The 17,132-nt window shown below is 44.5% G+C and overlaps 1 protein-coding gene across 2 annotated transcripts in view; it reads left to right on the forward strand.

Annotated features, from left to right (window-relative positions):
- The window catches only part of CRHR1 (corticotropin releasing hormone receptor 1), a 180,449-nt gene extending 163,870 nt beyond the window's left edge, over positions 1-16,579 (forward strand). For both annotated transcript variants that reach the window (XM_083146957.1, XM_083146956.1), the window contains exons 10-14: positions 1,347-1,419; positions 2,199-2,284; positions 4,477-4,612; positions 11,308-11,349; positions 14,481-16,579. In XM_083146957.1, the coding sequence (XP_083003083.1) occupies positions 1,347-1,419; positions 2,199-2,284; positions 4,477-4,612; positions 11,308-11,349; positions 14,481-14,621 (478 nt within the window). In that variant the 3' untranslated portion in view covers positions 14,622-16,579. The remainder of the gene's footprint in view (positions 1-1,346; positions 1,420-2,198; positions 2,285-4,476; positions 4,613-11,307; positions 11,350-14,480) is intronic.
- The last annotated feature ends 553 nt before the right edge of the window (positions 16,580-17,132 follow it).

Consider the following 17,132-nt stretch of genomic DNA (forward strand, 5'->3'; position numbering starts at 1 on the left):
CTGCTCCAGTCCACCACTGCCTGTGGCTTATGAATACAAAAATGAAGATCCTCATCTCTCTGGTGGTCTCTGCGGCTCCCAGTGGTCTGTTCCCCAGCTAGGAGGCTCTGGGGTTTCTGGTTGGCTCTTGGGCTGTTGGGAGATTTTCCTAGCTGCTAAACCCAGGGAGGGGGGGGGGGGGGGGTTGGAGGGGTAACACTACATGGAGGGGGGTGTCACAGTTACACAAAGACACACTCAAAGACACTGACATATTTGCAGCTGCTGCAGAAGACTGGAACCCAACGCAGGAGGGGAAGACACCGCCATTTTAGAGGGTGAGTAGTTACAGACTAATTAAACTAATTGGAAGCTTCCAATTGCTTAATAAGTCATCAGGAGGGTGCGCCGGGGTCCTAGTCCAGCCCAGTGCAAATCCAGATAATATTTTATAAAAAATAAGATTGTAGGGAAATCAGGCTTGCTTTAGTGGTGTCTGAAAAAAGATGCAGTGATTACTATCACTTCTGAGTGTAGAGGCTGGAGATTTAGGAGGAAGGGCTGTAGCCATGTATGTTGCAAGGTTCTCAGCACCCTAGGCAAAACTTTAGTCTACTGACCTGCCTTTCACAACCCACACATTTATTTATTATTACCAGTTATTTATATAGCGCACACATATTTTGCAGCGCTTTTTCAGAGTATATTTGAACATTCAAATCAGTCCCTGCCTCAGTGCAGCTTACAATCTATATTCCCTACCACATGTACACGCACACACAGACATTCTAGGGTTATTTTTTTTTGCTGGAAGCCAATTAACCTACAAGTATATTTTTGGATTGTGAGAGGAAACCCCACACAGTTAGAGCCATGGTGGGGATCGAACCCATGACGCGCTGTGAGGCAGTAATACTAACCATTACACCGTCTGTGCTACCCAGCAAGCAGGGCCTTCCTAGCTGTTTGCTTGTCTATAACTTCCCAGTTTTTTTTTAATCACTGTTTGTAAAGCACAACGGAATTTGCTGCGCTATATAAGAACCTGTTAATAAATAAATAATATCCGCTTTCCAGTCTTTAAGGTAAAATTGGTATTAAAAAAATCATATTAAAAATTGAACAGCCTATGCCTGCATTAAGTGTATCAAAGATGCCCCTTATCTCAGACACAGGGGAACCCCCTGGATCCTGGTTCCCTAAACATCTGCCTAAAGCTGCCTAAAGGTAGACCCAGCCCTGGCTGTAGCCTTATATGATTGATGGGTTCTGATGGCACATTTAGAGAATAGGTGGCTGGTTAAGGGTCTGAATGGACCCGTGAGTAGAGTGCATTTTATTCATACATTCTTACTGTCTATCTCCAGATGCTGGTTTGGGAAGAAGGCAGGAGTGTACACGGATTTCATCTATCAAGGTCCTGTCATCCTTGTGCTGCTGGTAAAGACACAAACTGCTGTCATTATTATTACTCAATTGGAATAGACAAATAGGTGTCCATTATTTCTGTCTAACAAACAGCTTTAATGCAATCAAAGGACTAAATATATGTTAGAAGGGTCAAACATTTCGTAGGGAATCTCTTGAAGATGCTCTATCTCAACAGTTCTCAAACTGTTGGTCTTGACCCCAAAGTGGGTCCCGGCCTTCTCAGCATGGGGTCGCAACTCCATGTTGCTGGCCATGAGGCTGATGACTTTTCTAATATCAGTCAGTGATTCAAGGAGTATGAAAAATCTGTTGAGTTGTCTGTGATTATTTTAGACTCCTCACATGATTTTGTTCCTCCACAATGCTGCCATGTATGTGCTGTCTGCTGACTACACATGTGATGTAATGACCTTCTGCAGTCACTTGCTGAGGTCCTGTAATTATTTTTATTGTCTGTTGGGGTCCCAGAGAAAAATAATTTGGGGACCCCTGCTCTATCTTATTTCTTAGATTATACTGCGCCACCAGATACTGCTTCAGCCGAAATATGTACCCACTACCATGATGCACTACTCACACTACATCCTCACTGATCTTCAGCCATACATACAACATTTTATCAATAATAGCTAGCGTCCCATTCAATACAGGGTAATACAGTATGTACTCCAAACTGAGAGTGGCCTCCAGCTGTAATAATGTATTGGAACTTTGGCACTGTACTCCTGATTCAGAGACAAAATGATGCATCACAGATATTTAGATGGAAAATCTTTTTTCTTCTACAGATAAACTTTATATTTTTATTTAATATTGTACGAATTCTGATGACAAAGCTACGTGCATCCACTACTTCAGAGACCATCCAGTACAGGTTTGTATATTTATGTTGTTCTATTCATCATCCTCTCATTTGTTTACAACTCCAATTCAGACCTGATCGCAGGGGTGGCGAAATCGGATAGTGGTGGATTATCGATACACTGCGCATGCTTATGGGCCGGAATGAGCATGCGTGACGCTGGCCAGCAATGAAAGCCTGCAACTTTTTTTCAATCGATGACCATTCATAAGGCGATTGACAGGAAGTAGGCATCTGGGAGTGCAAAAAAAATGCTAGGCGTGCCAGAAAAAAAGCTGGGAGTGTTAGGGAAAATTCAGACATGCCCAAGCATTTTAGAGGTAGGTGTGTGACATCAGCAACCAGGGGCGTAGGGAGGGCGGAGCCGGTAGAGCACGAGCTCCGGGCATTGAAGGGGTGCATGGCAGTGGCACGCACCACAAACGATCCCCTTGGAGGCCTGCCGGACTGTGTTCTACTGCCCTGCGCTAGCCCACGCGCCCGACTGCAGCTACCCGCAACCCAATGTCTTCCCCGGCCGTCACGTGTCCTCTGCTCCATGCTCTGTCCTCTTGACTCCTGCTCGGCTGTGATGACAAGCCATGGCCGGGCAGCGCAGAAATCAGGAGGACACTCCCCCTGCTGTACTTCCTCCTCCCTCAGCACTCCCTCCCATGTGTTTAACGTGCTGGCTGTGTCACATGCTTGGAGGAGGCTGAGGAGAAAGAGGGACGGAGCCACGAGTCACCTAGCTGCTATACGGTGCTGTGCTGCTGGCTGCCTGCCTGGGGCTGTCAAGGTGCATTTTACAAATCAAGCATTGGACATTTAATAAATAACAATAATCATTGATGGGGGTGTGGGGGGGAAAGTCTCTCTAAATAAATCTAATCTATGTAATGGGAAAGTGGGTGTGTGGAACCTGCTACAAATTGTGTGGAGAAAGGGTGTTGACAATTTATATTTATAATTATGAATATAATAAATAAGTACATTTATATTAAGGGTCACATTTATTAAGGATTGTATATACAATGCGATCTGGGCGGAATATTACTGCCCAGGATCGCATTGTAATATGCAATCCTATCTCGGGGATGTATCATCCTGCACACGCATGTACAGGGCTCCGCGACTCATACCCTTGCTCCGGGCACCATGGCAGCTAGTTATACCGCTGTCAGCAACAGGCCAGATATGTCTGTATTTATTGCAGCTGCTGAGTAAGTCTATGACTACTCTGAGCCCTTGATGACTAGTGCATAGTGGAAAAGTAATTTGATGGTGATAGGCTTACAAAGGGTTTTGGACATATTCGTATGGTTGTTCTATTTGCACAGCGGTCACATTAATTTGCAAGGTGGACTTTCACTCTGACAGGATGGCATCTACCTAAACGCTGGCCACTGAGAATTTGCGGCCATGCGATCAGGTCTGAATTAGCCCCAAAAGCATTTAGGGAATATTTTAATCGCACCAATGTGTGGAGCTGTAAAGAGTCTGAGTACTGCTCCTGCTGCTGTTGTGCTATAGGCATGATGCACTGTGCTTATCTTAATAACCCCCTTCCATGCAATTCCTCACACATCCTTTTTAATTCATCACACATGTAGCCATGTGTTCATGAAACCATCAATATGCTGGAGAGCAACAGCTTAGGGATGGCCAACTACCATCGATATTCAATAACCTTTAATGGCTTATGTCGAATACTTTTGCCATTGATGGGGAGAACTTGATGGCTTCCCTACATTGATGGCACAGCATAACTAAACATATATATATATATATTTTTTTTTAAGTGCCGGGATACTGAGCATAACTTATCTCCTGACACTCACAAAGCCCTACCCCTACGTTCTGATTTGCCCACGGGCCAGTCAGTCACTAAAAACACGGAAGACCATCTGCTGGTGGAACCATCAATGGTTATCCATTGCATAGTTGGTAACCATTGATGGTGAATTGTCATATCGCCACCGATGGTAACCATCGATGGCAACCACACGAATGGCCATACCTAAGGCAGCTATTTTCTTATAGCCTACACATATTTCATGGTGAGTTGAGAGTGGAGATATTATCATTGTTTTGCATCACAGATTGCTAGACTCTTTAGGGAATCAGGAAGATCACCCTTATTTCAGGGAGTCTCCTCATTCATTGAGAGCTGACAAGTGTGTGCCTGTATCCTCCCACAACTTGTGCTTCCATCTCCCCTCTAGGAAAGCAGTTAAGGCAACTCTCGTTCTTCTCCCTCTCCTGGGAATTACCTACATGCTTTTCTTTGTGACTCCGGGAGAGGATGAAATATCAAGAATTGTATTTATCTATTTTAATTCTTTCTTGCAGTCTTTCCAGGTAAGGAACATTGTGGAAACGAAATGTCTGTCCTTGTTATTGTTATATTTATATATTTAAAGATAAATAATGGGAAGACATTGTTGCCAGCACTAAACATTAGACCCTAGAAAACATTTACACCTTACTGCATTCCATAGTTGCCTACTTTGAGTGATCTCCTTTGTGACAGAAGCCCTGGGAGGAGATACAGGCAGCCAGTGACGGGGCAGGGCAGGACTTTTTGCACCAAATGATGTATATATTGTAGAAAACAATTACTAGGACGGGCTCCCCTTCTCAAAGACTGCAATTACAGATATTGGAGATCACTCTAATTCACTGGCGTAACTATAGCACCGCAGCCCCCGTCACCGCGGGGGGGGGGGGGGGGCGCTGTGCATATGGGGGCGCCGGGGGCTGCGGTGCTATAGTTACACCTCCCCCCAATCCCCCGCAGGCTTACCTATTTCGCTGGTCCCGGCGGCTCCGTTCTTCTGCTGAGGACCACCACAAAATGGCCGCTCCCATATAGCACACAGTTCTCTGAAACTGTCTGCTGTATGGGGGCGGCCATTTTGTGGTGGTCCTCAGCAGAAGAACGGAGCCGCCGGGATCAGCGCGAAAGGTAAGGCTGCGGGGGATTAGGGGGGTTTGAATGGGTGGCGGGGGGGCGCCCAAAACGTAGCTACGCCGCTGCTCTAATTTGATCGCTCCCCTGCGCATTCACCTGGGGAACTACTAGAAAAATCATGAGACTACTGCAAGTTCCAGAATTAAAGGTAAGTATGGTTGCAAACAATCAAATATAAGTGCATACCTCCCAACTGTCCTTTCCACAGGAACATCCCGGTTTTTGGACATGTTCCCGCATCCCTCCTGGGTCCGGCAGTGTCCCGCGGCAGGGGGGGGCAGTTGGGAGTCGTTGTCCCCCCTGTCACAGGGTGAATAGTTGCTGTACCCAGCATCTATTCCCGCAAGCAGAGCGGCTGGGGACTGACCAGCAGCTTACAGAGCTGCTAGCCATGCCCCCACAGTGGTGCAAAACAGGGGGTGTGGCCTTGCAAAATGACTCAATTTGTAGGCCAAGCCCCTTTGTCGCTAGACCATGCCCCCTGATTTTGGCCGGGCACCTCCGGCGCATGAAGATGTCCCTCTCTGGCTGCAATAAAAGTTGGGAGGTATGTAAGTGCACCTGCCTTTGGTAGAGAGCTACTAGTGCAGCCAGTTCTGTGAGACATCCAGCTATTAGTATATCCAGTTTTGATACACGTAAAGCAATTGGTGCAAAACCTACTGTAGACATGCAGCTTTTAGAGTAACCTCTGCTTGAAGATATTCAGTTTATGGATGGCCATCAATTATTAATGATTTATAATCAACAGTGGTTTATGGCTGATATCGAATACCTGTGCCATCGCTGGGGAGAGCCAGACTCCTCCCCCCCCCCCCCCCCCCCCTATCAATTGCACAGTGTAACTGAAAAATATATATCTAAGAAATCGATAACTTGTACTAGGTGCTGGGTAAACATTGGGTGCAGCATCTCTAGATGAGCCCTCCTGTTAGTGAGCGAAGTATAGAGGCAGAACCAGTGTATCAGAGGGAACAAAATGGTGTACCACATTAAGCTGTCATGCCTTGTAGGCGATAAAAATACTCAATAAAGCAAATTATAAAAACAAACGTTCTTTAATCACAAAACTCATAAAATGAATCATATGTTCTTTTTTTCTTCATAATACATCGCATGGGCAATTTCACATTAGTACAACTGTGAAATTGCACATGGGATGTATTATGAAGATAAAAGTACAAATGTATTCTCTCTCTCTCCCTCTCTCCGCTATGTATGTCTATGTCAGTGCTGCTCTGACTCTGTGTGTGTGTGTGTGTGTGTGTGTGTGTGTGTGTGTGTGTGTGTGTGTGTGTGTGTGTGTGTGTGTGTGTGTGTGTGAAACCCTCTGTGGGTTGTATGTAAGGGAAAAATGTATCAACTCTGTTGATTTGTTTTTTGTGCCCAGGTGACAGCAGTGGCACACGCAGGGGGGTTTCTGAATACACAGAAGCCCTCCCCAGGAGTCTAAGGGCACTATGCTGAAAGCTGAGGGAATTTTAAAAATCTGCCCTTGCGAACCAGAGATATCTGACTTCAAAGCAGGGGTCCCATCCAAGCCTGTTAATTGCTCTTCCCTGTCAGATATTTCAGGTTCTGTCTGATTAGAGTTTTTCTGAGGGTATATTCCAAAAGCTGGGACTCTACCCCTTTGATGGACACTAGTAGCTTGTCTCTACTGTTCCCAGAACCAGAGATATCAGCCTTCCAGCAGCTGGTTACTGCTCCAGCTCCACACACCTGGTATGTAGTTTTATATATTCGATGGCAGGTTGCTCTGCCTCCTGAACTCTGATCCCCTAGTCCCCAATACCATTTGGTAGGTGGGATTCTCTAGTTTTTAATTCCATAGAAATCTATGAAATCTATTTCCGGGAACTGGCGATATCTGCAGTCAAGCAAGCTGTCCTCCAACCAGAATTTTATGAATAATAAGCCCACTCCACTATACACCCCTCCTCTGCGTATTAAACATCCTCTACCACCCTGGAAGTTATGTATCAGGGCCCCTTCATTCAGCCCAATGCCCCCTTCTCCCAACCCATCTCCCACCATCTGTGCAGTAAAGGTGTAATAAGTGGAAATTACTGATCCAGGCCCTACATGCTGAGTGGTTGATATAATACCCCCTACCACCCGTGGGACATCAAAGCTTCCCCCACCCCTAGCGCTGGAGGATCGGTAAGGGCCCCAATACATTGCTATGCCCAGGGGTCTACACTGCTGTTGATGCCCCTGTATGTATATATATATATATGTATATATATATATATGTATATGAATGTATGTGTGTATATTTTATATATATATATATATATATATATATATATATATATATATTATTAATATTATTATTATTTATATACATTTGGTCTATCTATAATACTTTAACTGTCCCGGCATATACTGGGTCACCTAAGTGTCCATCTCCGTGCTTTGCTCCGCCTCTCTGGAATCCCCCTTATGAAAATCCTGCATTTGCCCCTGGACAGTGAGTAACTTTCTGGATCCCTCACTGGGGATTCAGCTGTCACTCAAGGCTGTGTCGCATGGACAAACTGTTGGACAAACTGGCAGTAACAGCACAACACGAGCTGGTCAGCTGATCAGTTTCTGGGGGAGAAAAAAAATTGTCATTTCCAGCCAGAGACAGACTGCTGTTCGTTCCTTAAATGACTGAGAGCCATAATCGGTACAGCTGTAGACATTAGAGTGGGGAAGTAGCAGACAACCTCCCAAACCCTCAATAACTATTGTGGTTGGCGGCGGGTAGCTGAGTCTGCACAAAGCCGTTCACTTCTACGGGATTGGAGCCTGTCTAGTCGTCTGTGGACAGGCTGATTGCTGTTGCTGCCGCTGGTTGCAGGAAGTGAGATCCACCGCCTCCCTCCAATCTCTGCTCAGCCTAACATAGGCGCCGGCGCCACCCACACTGGCGCTGGGTAGCACTGGGAGCTGCTGAGGTTGCAGAGAGACCCACTCCATTCCACACACTGATGCCGCAGGGAGAGGCTGCTCAGCCTACCGACAAGAGCGCTGACTCCGTTCAAAGATCCACCCACCGCTAATTACACACCTCCGACGCTGATATCATTACCCGCTTATGAGGATTGGCCGCAGCTTAGCTCCGCCCACCACTAATTACAGCTCAGAGAGAGAAAGAGACAGCGCCCAAGTAGAGTGACAAAGGGATTGAAATCCATATTAGAGTGAAGAGCCTTGCATGTACAAGTTTTACAGGCAGTCTGCTTCAAAACGTACAGCCTATATTAAAGCATCCTAACAGCATAGGTTCAGCAATGCTGCAAGAAGGGTGAGAACTGCTTAATTAGTATTAATAATATCCTCCCTTCATAGGAGATTAGGAGATTGGTCAGAATTCAAGGATAGAGACCACTCCCTCATTGTTTTTAAGCTGTTTAGTCTGGAAATAACAGTGTGGAAACAAGTACTTTACACTGGTCTTGTGTGTCCATCAAAATCTTGGCTAACAGACAGAATTAAGTTCTTTGTTACTTTGTATATAGAACAGACTTTAATGCTGCTTTCAGACCGCATAACTGGCTTTGACCCTGTATTTGGAAACGTTTCCAAAAACGGGTCTGCCAGATAAAACCCCTTTCACACCGCAGCACTTAAACGGTATATTACCGTTTAAGTGCAGATTTTTTGACACTGGCAGACCCGTTTTTGGAAACTTTCCAAATACAGGGTCAAAGCCAGTGCAGCCTTCAGCCCTCCCCTCCGTGCAGCTCCCCCCCCCCCCCTCGCGTGTCGACCGAGAGCATGTCGACGCCCCCCCGCGCATGTCGACGCCCCCCGCGCATGTCGACGCCCCCCCCACCCCACCCCGCGTGTCGGCGCCCCCCCCCCCGTGTCGACTTACCCCGTGCCGGTACCTCCGTTGTGGACTGCAGCTCAGTATGCTCGGAAAGCACTTATGAAAAAAGTGTCTTCCAGAAAATGGCTGCCCCATAGGAAACCCTGTTTAAAAAAACTGTCTTCCGTATGGGGGGCAGCCATTTTCTGAAAGACACTTTTTTCATAAGTGCTTTCCGAGCATACTGAGCTGCAGTGCCGGGAACCACAACGGAGATACCGGCACGGGGTAAGTCGACACGGGGGGGGGGCGCCGACACGCGCGGGGGGGGTCGACACGTGGGGGGGCCGTCGACACGCGCGGGGGGGCGTCGACACGCGCGGGGGGGGGCTCCAGTGCTGTGAATACTTAATGAGCGCTCATTAAGTATTCACTGTGCTGAATTTAGGACCCAGCTCATTGGCTGGGTCCTAAATACCGTTTCTGAGCCGATTTTTGCGCTAAAATACCGGTTCAGAAACGGGTAGGACCCTGCATTTTAACCGGTTAGAAAAAACGGCATTTTCTAACCGGTTAAGTGGGACTGGACCTTTCAGACCGCACACATTACCGTTTTAAAACGGTAAAAAAACGGCAATTTACCGTTTTAAAAGTGCGGTCTGAAAGGGGCATAAAGAGAACAAGAAAAGGTTGATTGGATTGGATACTTTTTATATACACATTAGTATCCAAGTCTAATACTTTTCAGCACTTCCATCTAGACTAGAGTTTCACGGAAAGGCAAACTAAACAGCGTATTTAGATCAGCTGAATATACAATGGACCCCAATGCGCGCCAACTAAAATATTAATACAATGCATTGTATGGTGTTTACTTGAACTGGCCAGTTAATTGCTATTATAGCAAAGGTAACTTTTTTTGTACTGCATGCAAATGTTTATGTATAGCGTTTTTAAGGATAGATTAGAGATATATTTGAGTTGATTGATATCTTTCTATTGAAGGTACTATAACAACTGTTATGTTTACTATTTGTAATTTAATACAATTGCAACATGTACAATACATATACTTACCATAATTGGATCCTCTAATGATCCATATGCTGATGCAGGGATCCTGAAATAAAGAAAGGCAGGGGATAGAATAGTAGTGAGGAGCATCTGGCTCTGCACTATCATATCACTCAACCATCTACACTGTATAAAGAAATACGTAGGTTTCCCAGAGAGAGAGAGACTTTTATATACCTTGGATACTTTTCAAAGTGCACCGGACATGTTGAAATTCAGGTGTGAGTGCTGGTATGGCTTGGATATATATATATATAGAGAGAGAGAGAGAGAGTTAGTTTTTTTTTTAAAGTGTCGGTACTCTGCCCCAGCACCCACAAAGCTTCATTCCCAGGTTCTGATTGGCCCACAAGCCAGTGAGTCAATGAACAGGGTATTTTCAGTTTGTGAAACCATCAATGGTTATCGATTGCACAATTGGAGTTCATCGATGGCAACTTTCCATATCATCGTCAAAGGCAACCAAACGATGGCCATCCCTAAATCAGGTTTTAATGTATCCATGTACAAATACCAAAACTTACAGCAACTAGTTCAGCCATTTCTGGTAGACATTAAGCTAGTATTGCAGACACCTTTGATATTATTTAGCGAATCGGTACAGTAACAAATGTTGGACATTAAACTATAGGTGCCTTTTGATAGAAGTTGATAGATGTTTTGATAAATGTTGGCTTAATATTATTGCTAATCATTGATCATTGAGATTGATTTATCTTTTATGTTTCTATTTATGTGTGATCTTAGTTGACATTTTATTCATTTATAGTACAGTTTATAGTACAGTTCATCTGTCTTTTTTCATGAAGGATAAGTGTACACTAGGCATCAGGGCTTAAAGAAGTGGTCCTGAAGTGGTGGTGGAACTTGTTTCTCATGCCACCTACCCACCCCCCCACAAGCATCTAACTGAATATGTGATAAAATCCACAGTTGTTTTCAAACACACACAGTGTAGTCGAAGATGCAACCACAACACAGTCTGCTCTAAATCATGCCTCGGCTATTAGTGCAGCCAAATCTGGTAATCACTCATCTATATAATGTTAATAATTAGTGCCGTGATATCTGGCAGACATTTAGCTATCAGTGCAGCCCTGCAACAGAGACATTCAGTTAAACACCTGTGAGAATTGTAAAACATATCTTTGGGGAGCGTGTTATTTCTGGCATCTCTAATACTGTTTGTGTTTGTTATATCCACAGGGATTTTTTGTTTCAGTCTTCTACTGTTTTCTGAACAGTGAGGTGAGTATATATGTGACATCGTAAAGCTTCTTAAACAATGTTGAAGCAACTTGTAGATACTCATGTGATATGGGGCGGGATGTTCAAACATCCGCAGCCCAGCTGCGCCCCCCTTCGCCGCTCATCGCATACATAATTATCGCATATGTTCTAACATATGCAATAATTATGACAAAGGACAGCTCTTATGTTAAGAACCATCCTTTGCGGTGAGAGTCAGCGGGTCCCATCGAGACCCGGCAGCTCTCCCCTCCCTCTCTTACCCGGGCTCCACCCGGAAGAGGATCATAGTGCAGGGAGGAGGAGGTCACAGGTTCAGGCAGCACAACTCTGTGCTGCCCGAACACAAGTGTGGGGGGGGGGGGCGGTGCGGGGTGGCGGGGTTCGGTGCGGGGCAACGGGGGGTCGCGTTAGAAGCCCATAGGTTTCTACGGGGCAACGCCAGATATTTCTGGCGATGCCCCGCGTCGCGGTAACCCGGCGGGGGATGCTTAGAGCATCCCAAAATGTGGTAAAAACCACGATTACGGGGTTTTTACATCATTTTTAGTTTAGAGAATCTCCACCATTAAGTTATACCAGATATTGGTGTCTATTTCTATTCATGTTTTTGGGTCCAGGAGTATAAGGCACCTGGGCCCTTTAAAATGAAGTTTTCTGGAAAACACCTTATGGAACTGTCTAAACCAGTGGTTCCTAAACCCCTGGGGTGACTTGGGGGACTTCCCATCTATCCCATGTATGCACACATCACAAGAGCGACTTGCCATGGCCGGGTGTGACTTTTCTGCTAATGCACTGCCTAACAGCTGTCGGTGTGATTATACGCACATGCCCGTATATGTGTACACGTGCCACTGTAAGATGACCGTGGGTGCAACTAGTTGTGCCCAGATGAGAAAATGCTACATTTGTGGATAGGCTTGCCATAATATCCCTTATATCTGGATACCTATGATTAACACTGTGGCTGATTAAAACCAGGTGAAATGCAGGTTTGAATTTAGCTACAGAACCTTTGTACTGTAAATCATAGGTGTCCCAGATTAAAGGGACATTATAGCAATCCTATGTTTACAGAATGTCACATGCTGCAAAATACTTGTAAGTCTGGCACTCTCCAAAATAGGGGAAACAGCTCCCGTGGGTGCCCTCCGGACCAAATAGGTAGATGGTGGTTAAATTAAAACTGCAGCACTCCACGGTAATTGTAAAATAGCAACTTTATTGCAGAAGAAAAACCAACGTTTCAGGGCCTTTTTGCCCCTTTCAAGGTGTGCAAATCAAAATTACAAAGTTTGAAATTGGGAAATTCAATTAGTTACCGTAATTTACCACAGCTAATTGAACCCTCAGGCGCTAGTCAAATAGCCCAAAGGTCAGCACTTAATGGGAATTTTTTATTCACCAGCCCTTAGCAGGTGACAAAAATTCCCTTATAACTGAGAGGTTAGTGCAGGGGTGGGCAACTATTTCGGCTGGGGGGCCGCTTTCCACTTCGAGTAAATATTTGAGGGCCGCATGTGTGTTTGTGTGTGTGTGTGTGTATATATATATATATATATATATATATATACACATACACAGCAACAAAGCATGGCACTCACTGATGTATCCTGATGACATTCTGAATTGTGGAATGAAACGTTGATATACACACATACAGTGGTCGGAAGGCGCGCACGCTCCAGAATAAAGGGGCGTGGCCACTTAAAAGGGGGCGTGTCCTTGAGTGTAGTGTGCCACGCCATATAACTCTTATACACTTTATGCAACACAATAGTAGACCCCCTTATACTTGCCCCTTAAATATTATGCCACACGTAATGAGCCAAAATTCAAATGGAATGAGCCACCCAGATTGAGCCACATTACACATAATGCCACCCAGATTGAGAAAAAAAATCATGTTTTGCCACATGGTTGAGACAAACTTTATATGTCACACAGGTTCAGCCAAAATTCGGGAACCAGGTACAGGGACTGAGGGGGAGGCAAGGTCCGGGACCGCAGGGAGGCAGAGACAGAGGCACGCATGGGCTCAGATGGACAGGGGCACAGATAGGCAGGGATAGAGGCACATATGGGCTGGGGCATACACTGGCAGGGACAAAGGAACACATGGGTAGGGGCACACATGGGCAGGGGCACACATGGGCAGGGACAGAGGTATACACTGGTAGGGGCACACAGGGGCAGAGGCACACATGATAGGGGCACACATGGCAGGGACAGGGGCTGCTGGATACAGCTGACAGGTCTTGATCTACCAAGGGGGCCAGAGACAGCTCAGTCGGGCAGGAGACGGGGATATGCTGGAGTGATGGCTGACGCCGTGCCGGGTCACGGTGTGGAGTGTGGACCCAGGTGAAGACTGAAGACGCCGGGAGGTTAGACCAGCGATTGGGGGGGGGGCGGAGACAGAGGGGAGCCAGGACAGGAGACAGTGCCTGCCGCCGAAGCATGACCGCGCCATCCCCCCCACTGCATTACTGGGAGTGTGGGAGGGGACGCAGTCACGCAGCAGCCACCTTCCTCGCCATTGGTTGGTGCGGCTGCAGTACTGCTGTGCGTGCGGGGAAGGCGCGGCTTTATTCATGCATCGGCGGGGCGCGCGGGGGCCGGTTGTCATTGGAGTAGAAGGGGCAGTGGCGGGCCGGATGCCAGCGTTTGGCGGGCCGCACCCGGCCCGCGGGCCGCCTGTTGTCCACCCCTGGGTAAGTGGATCCTACAACCATATTAAAGAAAGAATATGTACATTTTTAATTGGTTGTCACCATGAAGTTAACAGGCAGTTCACAAAGCCTTTCAGGAGAATGTTACCTCTGTTAGTTAAAGTACCATGGGTAAATTAATCTTTCCTATAATCTCTGTCCTCTACCAACCAGTATAAAGGATGGGGCCATTAAATTATATCATCCACAACACTATATTAAAACAACCAATGTGCATGGGATTATCAAATGTTATTCTTTATTCATTACTATTTTCTATTCTAAAGATTATGCATTTTATGCACTGGTAATTAAAACCGTAAACAGCAGTTACTTCATTAGGAATGTGCTAAAACAATAATCTGAAATCTGCATGAACTCACTATCTCATCCAATTTAAACATTGTCTTCTCACAGGTGCGCTCTGCAGTCAGAAAGCGGTGGCATCGCTGGCAGGACAAGCACTCTATCCGCGCTCGTGTAGCTCGAGCAATGTCCATCCCCACATCACCCACACGGGTCAGCTTTCACAGCATCAAGCAATCATCAGCCATCTGACTCATATTTTGGAGAATGGCACAGCCTGTCCATCTTGAGCTTTCCAATCTTGGAACAAAAGTCTGCAGAAGCTGGATCCTCCTGCATGGTCATAAACTGAACAGAACCCAGGAGGCCATATTCCTTGTGTCCTTCAAGTCGTACCTTGACAATCATAAGGAGGTGGAAGGGAACAAAGAATACCCACACCCCTAGGGCAATATGGGTACTGTTAGGTATGAAAGAACTAGAAAAGTCAGCCAGTATTCCACAGTACTTTAGCAGAGAAACCAATAGACCGAACATTGCACACAGCACAATCCATAAACTGCACTGATCTATCACCAGCCACAACCAAACGATTGCTGAGAAACATGTGTCCAAGCAGTACAGCCGATGCTTGCTGTGCTTCACAGTGGAAAAAATACCAGCAACCGGCTTAAACATTGCACAAAAGAAAAGATGATTTTGATGCTTTTTGAGAAATACCAATTCTCTACAATGTATGAGCACAAAGTATAAGCTATTAGAGTGCTGTGCAGATATGGGGACGTACACACCTCAGCAGCAGACATTGTACCATGTAATTATGTATATGAGGACCAAATACATGAATGGAATCGAGGAACAGCCTTCAAAGTAAAAATAGATCATTGTAAATCACTATGACAATGCAAGTGTACTTTGGAATATAGAAATGAGAATACAGAGCAGAGTGTACAACAGGAAGGATTTATCCACTGATAAATTACACTGTATCATATAAATGTTACTTGACAAAATATTGCTGGATCTAGTTAAAGGATGTCTTTTGTTGCCTTTTTTTGTCTAAGGGTTCTAGAGGTTATCCTATAGGCCTGGTGTGCAAATAGAATCACTCTCCCATTTTTATGCACTATCTACATACACTCTACAATAGAGTGTTTATATCACATACCTGTTTGGACGCTCCATCCATTTTGGAAGGGATAGCTCCTTCCATCATATCACTTTCCAATATCATTAGATAGTACCAGAGAAGCACAAAAATCTATTTCTGCTTCTCAGTTCAAACCTGATGATGACACGATGTCAGCTGTAGAGGACACACTACAGCAAGTGCCATAAACGTTGTATGAGCTCCAGTACAGATACGTGCTACATCTAATCTACTAGACAGTGTATATAGAATATGATGAAACATACCACAGAGTTATATATATATATATATATATATATATATATATTCCTATGAAGACATTGTGGAAAGTTCTAAAGTGACTGTATCTATCTATCTATTTCTATCGCTCTGTTTGTTGCCTATTGAAGTTCATTTGCTGAAAGCTAATAGGTATAATGAAGCATAAGTTCAGACTCATGAACCAACTTAGGGATGCGTCTTTGTAAAGTCTTCAGGTCAGACAGTTGAGAAAACAGAATCCGGAGTCACTCACAACTTTGTATAGACTCTGTAATTGAATGTTCTAATGTTGGACAAAGAGGGGAAATGTAATAGGATGAGAGAATCAGAAAGTGAGAGATTTGGTAAGAAATCTCCAGGTTTTTTAAAAGCGGCAATCATTTACACTGCAACATAAAACTGGAGATATCTTACCAAATGTTCTACTTTCTGATTCTCTCACCCTATTACATTTCCCCATAATGCCTGACTTGGTCAAAGAAAAAAGTGCCATTGTGGACTGGCTCTGCAACATGCTATTTTTTTGTTCTGTGTGTGTGTGTATATATATATATATATATATATATATATATACATATAGTGTTATTGCGTTGCACTACAATCAAGGATGTCTTAATACAAAGTCACAGTATTCAAAAGAATCCTTAAAATTGCAAAGGAAGAAGTTGCCCACTTACTGTATGTGGGCTAAGGTTCACACATCTCCATCTGAAATACAAAGAAGTAAAAACAAAAGTGATGGTGTCAGGCTTCTATAATATATATATATATATATATAAACATATTTTACTGACGGATATTTGGTGTGTTTTCTTTTCCAATCATTGCAGTTTTATAAATGTGTGGATTAATGGAAAAATGTAGAAGCACAATACTTTGTAAAGCTAATTGTCACCATGTACACAGATATATATACGCCCTAATTCCATTTTTCATGACTCTTCATAAAGATACTTTATGCAATATTTTGTGGGGTGTTATGGGATTATACATGTCATCAGAAGGAAAAATATGACCACATAACACTGCTTGCTATCACTTTTGGCCCAGCCCATTAATTCAATAGTTATCTTCCATTTCCCCTAAAAGTATCTGCTCCCCGGCATCTCATTTATGTTTTAAACCCGTCAAGATAATACAGTCAGGAATGTCTCTCTTTAATGCCTTAATACATGAATGGTTGAGTTTGTAACAACTTTTCTTTCTAATAATTCAATGTACACAAACTTTGATTTACAAAATGAGTGACAATATTATATTATATGAAACACAAATGCATTTTGTGTTTGGAATTGGGTCCCAACCTCAACCCTCATTATGGCATGCAAATATTCCAAATAAGGAAAAATCTC

The sequence above is a fragment of the Crinia signifera genome, chromosome 6, assembly GCF_055691185.1.
Source record: "Crinia signifera chromosome 6, ASM5569118v1, whole genome shotgun sequence".
Classification (NCBI taxonomy): domain Eukaryota; kingdom Metazoa; phylum Chordata; class Amphibia; order Anura; family Myobatrachidae; genus Crinia; species Crinia signifera.